The sequence below is a fragment of the Ceratosolen solmsi genome, unplaced genomic scaffold (genome assembly GCF_000503995.2).
Source record: "Ceratosolen solmsi marchali unplaced genomic scaffold, CerSol_1.0 scaffold4, whole genome shotgun sequence".
In the NCBI taxonomy this organism is placed as follows: Eukaryota; Metazoa; Arthropoda; class Insecta; order Hymenoptera; family Agaonidae; genus Ceratosolen; species Ceratosolen solmsi.
In genome coordinates, this window is record NW_011948449.1 from 606,910 (window position 1) to 616,225 (window position 9,316).

General features: G+C 27.6%; 1 protein-coding gene across 1 annotated transcript in view; it reads right to left on the bottom strand.

Moving 5' to 3' along the window:
- Nucleotides 1–3,444: 3,444 nt before the first annotated feature.
- Nucleotides 3,445–9,316, bottom strand: part of unk (RING finger protein unk) — a 7,231-nt gene continuing 1,359 nt past the window's right edge. The window contains exons 2-11 of the mRNA XM_011504889.1: nt 7,071–7,493; nt 6,582–6,784; nt 6,107–6,249; nt 5,760–5,927; nt 5,493–5,676; nt 5,062–5,339; nt 4,751–4,972; nt 4,515–4,676; nt 4,260–4,424; nt 3,445–3,810 (exon numbers count right to left, since the gene is read on the bottom strand). Coding sequence (XP_011503191.1) covers nt 3,652–3,810; nt 4,260–4,424; nt 4,515–4,676; nt 4,751–4,972; nt 5,062–5,339; nt 5,493–5,676; nt 5,760–5,927; nt 6,107–6,249; nt 6,582–6,784; nt 7,071–7,493 — 2,107 coding nt within the window. The 3' untranslated portion in view covers nt 3,445–3,651. The remainder of the gene's footprint in view (nt 3,811–4,259; nt 4,425–4,514; nt 4,677–4,750; nt 4,973–5,061; nt 5,340–5,492; nt 5,677–5,759; nt 5,928–6,106; nt 6,250–6,581; nt 6,785–7,070; nt 7,494–9,316) is intronic.

Sequence of the window (9,316 nt, forward strand, 5' to 3'; positions counted from 1 at the left end):
ACAACAAGATACTGTGTACATTATTTCAGTAAAAGTAAAAAAATATGAACAATTTCACTTTTAATTTAAATATCTTACCAAATTTTAAACTTTATATTGACCTTACATATCATAGAGTAATAAAAGCTATTAATTTTTTACTTCACTCTACCTCAACGTTTATAATATTGTTCTTAATAATCTGTATTAAAAAATTGATATAATAAAAACTTTTTTCTTTTTGGCCTCATATTCGATACAAGAAATAGGATAGTGATCTACACAGAAGAATCGTTCTGTTACACATGGAAGAAAATTCAACAATTTATGTAAATGGTATAGTACTCTTGTGTTTATATATATATATATATATATATATATATATATATATATATATATACACACATTGAAATAATTAAGTAATTGTCTTTGTATTCACTAATTTGATTAAAATATTAATAAAATAGCCTACCTAACATTAAAAATATGTATATATATTTTTTCTTAAAATTCATAGTAGATATTCACTAAAGCATAATGTAATATTTCCAAACTTTCCAATATAAATGTAAATATTTAAATAATAATTGTCTTTAAAAAATTGAATATTGTAACATTTTTATAATTCCTATAGGTACAAAGTAAAAATTTGATAGTGTTTCCTATCTAAACTATATTATAATAGTTTTAATATAATTTATAATATTCAAATTTATTTTTAAAGTTTTAGTCATTTCATTCTATGGTAATTTTTTAGTTTGCAACGAAAGCTTATATTCGCGGAAATTTAACCCGCAACGGGTTTGCAACAGACACAAACGTATGCGCTCATAAAATAGAATATGATAAATTTTGGGCTAGAAAAAAATGGATTGGGATTATGGGTGCAAATTTAGAATTGTGGGCGTCGTTAAATAACTCAAATCAAACCCTAATAATGCCTAAAATAGGAAGAGTTGGGTTGGTTTTACATAACCAAAAAGTTATATCGGATTAAAACGCATTATTAATATGAAGTGTAGTTTTCCAGCATGAATCTCAACAAGACGTACTATCAAAAATCATCGGGTAAAGAAAAAAGGAGAACTTGAATAACGACTGTATCGCAGGGCTTCTCGTCTTGTAAGATCACAATGATTCTAATAACATCGATGTGCACGCGTATAAAAATGTATAATTCATTGACCGTTGATTATTAAAATCAATAATCTGCCTTTTCTAAAAAGGCAACTTTTAAGCGCAGCCCGAGTTGCCGGTATATTATTCCGTAACTGTATGATTGTTCAGCCATGATATATCAATTATATTTAAAAATTAAATGCGCGTTTTTTATAATCATACATGAAAAACAAAATCAAGCCATAAAAAAAGAAATTCCCCACTTAATCTTGAGAAATAATACTAACATACATTTTTTTAAATTCAATTGAAAATCTTGATTTCACATTTAATAAATAATATTAATTTTTGAATAATTAATATTAAAACATAAGAACGAAATTACTTATATTTTATATTAAACAATGTTAAATGATGTTTATTAATATATGATATATATTATGAATACTCTTGATGGATAATAGAAAATTACTGTGATAAAAAATTTATTTAATTATATATAAAGACAAGATGGATTATTAAATTTATGTACTTATACTGCATTTTGTATTTATACTGCATGTTGGCAGTTATTTTAATTTTAATTTAAATAATGAAAGACATTTTTTAAAAATCTTAAAACTATAAAGTATCTTTACAAAACTGGAACTGTTAATTTTTAGCGATTCATTAACATTTTTTAAAGCTTAAACAAATGCTTATTGGAAATCTATGTGAGATTAAGAAGTTTAATCTTAATTGTTTTTTTTTAAATCATGATTAAAATATTGTAAAATTTATTCATAGCAAAATAAGAGAAAAATTGAATATCTGAATAAAATGCTATATGATGTATAAATATTTTAATCTAATATATTATATAATCTATGTAAGATTGTTTAAGTGAATTGTTTTTTTGAATAATTGAAAATACATTGTACATATTTGTAATGTTCAAAATTAAATGTAAATAAGTTATATATGAACAGCAATAATAAAAAAAAATATATACATAAAATAAAATAAGTCTTATAGTTTAATATAAAAAAAATTGTATTATGCTAATAATTAGTACCTGCAATTATTTACATTTATATATTTTAATACTAATGTTATTTACTATTAAATACATTTTATATATTAAAAGGTTATTTTTTGGCGAATAAAGTCGCGATTCCATTCATGATAATTAATGGAAAGATAAATTATTTAATATATGAATTATTTGATGCGTAACCCTTTAAATTTTTAGTTAGTTATATGTAAAAAGAAAACTTCAATGCAATTGTAATATATGTTTTAAAAAAGTAATTAACATTAAATCCTTTATGCTCCATCTTGTCTAAATCCCTGTATCAAGTATTAAAGCTTAGAAAAACTGGAATATTAAAACAAACTTGTATCAAATAATATTATTATGTACAATGAAATTTAAATATTATTCTGTGATATTATTTGTAACATTTATTAGTATAATAGTTCTATGTATATTGTTATTTTTCAAAATACAATTTATCAAGTCATTTAACAGACATGTAACATATGTAATTAGAAATTAAAAGATCTTTTTATTATACATTTATTAAATATTGATAAATGCATAATATTATGCACATCCTTTATGTATGAAATAATATCGTGAAATGAATATTTTATCATTATATACTAAAGTATTAAATTCATCTTTAAAATTACATCTTAAACAGTTATAAATGCAAAACGTAGTTAAAGAAATTGTATTGAAGCAAATTAAATACTCTGCGATATTTATAAAAATAATACTATATACTTTCTTTAAAATGTACCCAAATTGCTCAAAACTAAAACATTGTCTATAAAGTATATAAATTAAGTCTTTATCGATTCAAAGAAAAATTTCTTTATTTTTCAATATTTTTAAAAAATAATGAAGATAACAATTAAATATATTACAGTTTCGATAAAGTTTTAGATACTTTTTATTTTCAAGTTATTCAATTTTTGTTAAATATTAATTAAAACTTACAATCGTTTCAAGAATTGTAAAAGTAATTTTATAAAGAATATTTTATATATTACAAGATACAATAGTACTATATTTTTGTCTTCATTACTTTTATTATGGCTTGATGTTTTTACCGAATTGCAGTTTCGCATAAAAACAAGATTGTTTTATGAAAATAGTATGAAATGACTGATGAAACTATTGTTCATATTTTAAAATAACAATAATGCGTACAAATATTTTTGTTTCTTTTCTAGTTAGTTGATTTTGATCAACATTATAGAAGATTAATTCTTTTCTAATATGAAAAATGTTATCTAACAAATGAAACACGGCTGTACAGAATATAGAATGAAAAAAATTAAAAATGTATGACTAAAGACTATAAAAACAATGTCCATATCATTTTTCAACTTTGATTTTTTTGTTAATAAAATGATGATGTTATTTGCTCTGAAAGCTCTTTTTAGAATCTATAATAATAACGCACACGACGATCTTTTCTCTTTGAATTTGTTTGAAGTTAATAATAATAATAATGATGATGATAATAGTAATGATAAAATAAACCGTTTGCCAAGTATTAAGACCTAACTTGTGGAGACGACCGGAGTCTGGCAGTACGGACATTCATGTTGATTGGGTGCACAAGTTGAACAAACCACATAATGATTGCACGGTGATAGAGTGACAGTGCGATTTTGCTCTTCACAAACCATACATTTTGTTGCCGTTTCCCTGTATAGCACCTAAAACATCAACAGTTTATCTATCATGTATCTATTCCATTAAGTCAATAAGTGATAAAAAAAATTATATTTCTTTGTTTTTTTAATTAAAAAAATATAGGTTATAAAAGTTTATATTACATTTCAAGCAAACATTCAATTAGAGAAATGAATAAAATTTAAATTAAATGTAATGATTTTATTCAATCAAATACATAGTTATTGTTCCTCTATTTTTTGAAAGTGAAAAGTTATCACACTTATTATAAATACTTTTTATTAATTAGTGTTAAAAAATATTTGATAATTATATCAATCTGTATATCGTATTTGCATCATGTTTCAAAACAGTGTTGAGGGTATCAATATAAGTTTACACCTCAAAGTTGAAATAGTTGGAAATTGTTTCATTAAAATAATTGTTCATTGTGCATGTAAGTGTTTACATCTAACTAACAACATTGTTTTACCTGTTCTATTTCTTCAAGGTCTGATCTAAGTTGTGATTGCATTGACTTTAAAGCAGTTATTGATAATGATTTGAGATCACTAGCTCTTCCAAGTGTACTAAGAAATGGACCGCTGCCATTTGTTGCGTCATTTTCAACCTTTAGAGCTTTTAATTGTAATAGAGCCTAGTAAACATTTATGAATTACTATAGCTTATTTAAAAAAGTTTGAATATAAATTATTAGTAATGGAATAAATCTTACAAATTGTTCTACCTCGTCTCTTTGTTGTTCCGCTAGGGCAGCTTTTCTTTTAGATTCTTCACACTCCAATTGCCACGCAGTACAAGCAGCTCGTGCTTGATTGATTCGTTCATCCCAAGTGGCCAATTGTGCGCGACTAGATGTCAATTCTTCTCTCAACCTTTGCACCTGCAGCTTAATAATTTTGAAAAATAATTTAAAGAGATTTATTTTATAAATACGAAAATTAATAAATAATTTTTACTTACTTCAGACAACGACCCCGTTGTATTATTACTCGGACTAATTGAAAAAGCATTAACTAATGGTGATGCTGCAAGCGGTTGAACGCGCGATGATGGAGACATTCCTTGATTAGTGGAGAAGTCAAATAGACTATTGTTAAATGCACCAAGTTTCGACGCAGAAGTACTTTGTGATATGTGATTGCTAAATGGATCTGATACTTGATTTATAAATGATGACATCGACTGAAAAAGAAATTGATTAATGATCAAATAAAATAAAATTAGCAATTATACTTTTATATTAAATATAAGGAGAAACAATGTTTGCTTACTGATTCAATTGAATCTTGATGGGAAAATCTAGAACCTGTAGTAAGAAAATTACTTGCTGTTTGTAGAGGTTGAAGAGGACTTGATGTTGATGGTGAAAAATTTGAAAGAACCGAGCGCTCAGCCATTCCAGGAATATTCACTGGTGCTGAACTACAGAGTAATCCAGAATTTGCTAAACTAGCTGATATAGAATTACTAATAGGAGAATTTGTATCTCTATGTATAGAATCAACTAAACCAAGTGGATCATCAAGATGTAAATCATCTAAAGCACTTCCTAAAATTAAATTAAATATAGTATTAGATTAATTATGGTACAATTTATTGAATATAAAATATTATCTTTATGTAATTAATTATTAAATACATAGTATCATTTTGAATATTTACAAATATCTATATAAACGACATCCTATAAAAAATATTTTACCAACGACAGATTCAACAGTATCATTATGATAAAAAGATGCTGAAAGGGGCGACGATATAGTTGGTCGCGGTGCTAATGAATTTAAATTATATGCAACATATAGATTCTTCTTCTTCTGTGTTTTTTCAGTCTTAGTTAGTAAAGGGTCACCATCAATCGCTATTATTTGCTTACGTGCTTCACTCTGGAAATTGAAAAATAAAGTTAAAATATTATTTATAATATGTATGTAGATAATTGATAATTATTTATATTAACAAAACTTACAGCTTGAAGTAGAGTAGGATTACAAAAAAAGGTTGTAAGTTTTTGTTGTAATGTAGAATTGTGATGAAGCTGAGCTCCTGGAGCTTTACTATGTGAACCATTACTACCAAGGCTGCTTGTACTAGCAGACTCGGAAATTTCTCCACTACCATTCTGTAATATAGTCAACTAATGACATGGGTCATTACAATATTTAGATTTTTTAAATGTCATTGTTTTTGTAAATATTATATAAAGAAATATTGAGAAAGAATACGTAGATTATATAACAAATAAGAATTGTAAAAGAAATGAAAATTTAATGTTAATATAACTCATAAGAGCGCAAATGTATACATTTTACTTACATTGCTATCACTAAGAGTCTTATCTTTATCATGTGATCGTTTATCAGACGGCAAAGCATTGCTAAGTAAATCTACCAAATTTGTGCAATCCAAAGGCACTGAGACCAGATCTCGTGCTAAATTCATTTCTTCTGTTGGTAAGACTACAACATAAATTAGAATACATCGCAATAATAAAGTTAAGTAAAATAAATTCATTTATATATAATATGTGTATTAGTTAATTTAAAAAAATTAAAATTTTAAATTTTAATTATTTTTAAATAAGTATTATGTATGAAGTTAATAGTATTTTTAATAAATTCACATATTCATCACAAATACTGAATATAAATTTTAATGTTTTGAATAGTTGAAAATGTTCTAAAAAATTGATAAAATGATTAATTTGAAAGATATTCAGACAATACATTAAGTAATTCATTAAAATAATTAGTCTGATAAATCGAGGAAAAGAAAAAATCTGTTCACTCACGATCAACGTGCGCGAATGCACAGAAGACTCCTCGTGGACAATATCCCGCTTGCTGTACATCATTGCATTTGGTCGACTTGTAAATCTCTGGATGAAATTGCTGCTCAGTACGCGTATGACAATAAACACAGTTATCGCCTTGATCGCAATTGCCTGGTTCACCCCACTCCTCGCCGTGTTTGACATTCGGGCAGGGTGTAGAACTTTTAGAATGTAAATAACAATTTTTTTTATAATAACTTATATTTAAATTATGTTTTGTAATAAAATGTGAATAAATATTCAATATAACATTCTATTTTAATTCGTTAATTAATTTTACATAAAAAAATATTATTTTTTAATTTGAAAACATCGTATGTTCACATAGGTCGTACAATCACATACCGCAAATAATTAAATAATATAAACCTAATAAATAGCACTGTATAACGAGTTAACAAAGTAAATCGATAAATAAGAAAATTTAGCTTATCGCTAGATGCTCACCGATACTTGTACTTTCTGGGACTCCTTCTTTTGTCCTTATTATTGTGGTACTGCGGACAGGCGTATCCTTGTCGGCAGAGCCTTGGTGGTCGCTTACAGGGCTCGGTCTTGTAATTACTAAGGACATAAGTGGTATCTTGCCATTTGGGATCCTCGTTCATGAGATTGCGCTCTTTATCGAGAATGTTGGGCCCATTACTAGTAGAGTTTGGGTCAAGGTCTGGATTTTCCATTGCCTGAATCTCTTTGATATCATAGACCGGGGGTCTGAGGTCGTGGTTACCATGTGCAAACGCGCAATGGGGTCCATTTTTTACGCAAAAGCCTCGTGCGTCTGTATCGTGAACGCACATACATGTTTTGTAGTAACGCAGGTGATAGCGCCTCTCGGTGTCGCCTGCCGTGCGATGCAGATTCGGACATCTACAAAGAAACGATAATCACATGTAAATGAAACATTTGTAGATAATTCAACAGGAGAATTCACAATTAACGAAAGCTGAATTCGTGTTTGTGCGTTCTGTTTTGACACCGCACTCTGTGTGTAAATCAACAATGAGTTGCAAATATTGAAAGATGATTTTAATTATGAAGGTGTGTATATGAGGACTGAGGCTTGGGAAGACATGAACAAGTATGATATCGACTCAACAATAAACTTTATTTACATCGTAGCAGGCTTTTCATTTTCGCGGAATCATATCGCTGGCTACAAGGGTATAGAATGCTCAGTGTACTGATATTGATTTTTTTTTCTCGGCGTGGGCTAACGCGCGTCGCCAAACAAAGATTCATGGGGCTTCCTTTGTACGCGTTATGTGTTCGCGCGCGGCTAGGCGCGCACGTGGGTAACGCACGAGCGAACACACATACGTATGCATATGCACGGGGACGCAACGCAATACAAGAGTCCCTTCTCTCTAAGCTCCCTCTCCTCTTCACTGCTATGATCGAATATCTCTACAAACCGTCCAGCCGTGTACGGCAATGGCACAATGGTTAACTTTTATTTTTGCATCTCAACCGATGACTTCCTTTCTTTTCCTTTCCTTCGTCTTTTATCTTAGCCTCTCTCTCTCTCTCTCTCTCTCTCTCACGACATAGGCGCGCACGCGCACACATACACACACCTTTCTCGTACGCATCATACGTAGCGTGTTACTTAGGAGTCGACTATTTCTCAAATTAATTTTATTAATGTCCAGATGGTACATGTGATTAATAAATTGAAAATCATTTAAAAATCATACACGTTCTTATGTTTTTTTTACAATTCATACTGTAGCATAACTTCATTTTCGATGCATTTAGGTTTTTTATGTGAGAAAGTTTTATCTGTTTCGTTGTTTCATTAAATCTAGAATGATTAAGCAGTTGATATAAGAATAATAAAAAAATTACTACCCACGTGTTTTATCAATTAGTAAGAATTCTCTTTTTTCAAATTTTTCTAAAATAATTAATTTTACCTTAAAAAATTACATTTCATTGTTCTGTATTATAACATTTTTGTTAATTTATATCAAACTTTCGTTTGCGATTGACATTTCCATTAGTTTCAAACGCTATTGATAAGACAAATGTAAAATTAATTTGTATTTTTATTAATTAAAATATTGTTAGGCTGTAATTTTATTAAAATTACGCAAAATCGATTCTATACGTTAATTTAATTATTTTTCATCTATAATAAACAAAAATCATTGCCTTTCATTATATTGTTTTGAATTTTTTATTCCAATAAATTCTCAACCAATGAAGAATATTTTTTTGCCAGAAAAAGATATCATGGAATCTTAAAAATGACGGATACGACGGGAATATAAAAATAGCGTGACTTCCGTGTTGCAAACACACCCGCATATAATGGAGTAGCAGTATCGTATAAGGAATACTAACAAATAATTTTGGTGTCCACGTAAGATTTATCTTTTACTAAAACTGAATGAATTTTTTACTTCAAATTATAAATAGCATTTTTCAAAAAAAAGTTTTATGAAAAAACTTATTACAAAATTATAAAGTTAATTTTTTTTATTTATAAAAATTAGGAAATTATCTTTCAAAAACTTGATATGATCCTAATCCTTAGATAAGAAATGTAGATCCTTTGAGCAATTAAAAATTACTATTCTTAGATAAGGATATTTTTTCATGCTCTAATAGTATATGCACTTCGAAAGACTTGATATATATTATAGGGTGCATACTTTTGCACGCGCGGATAAACAGAATAAAGTTTCATA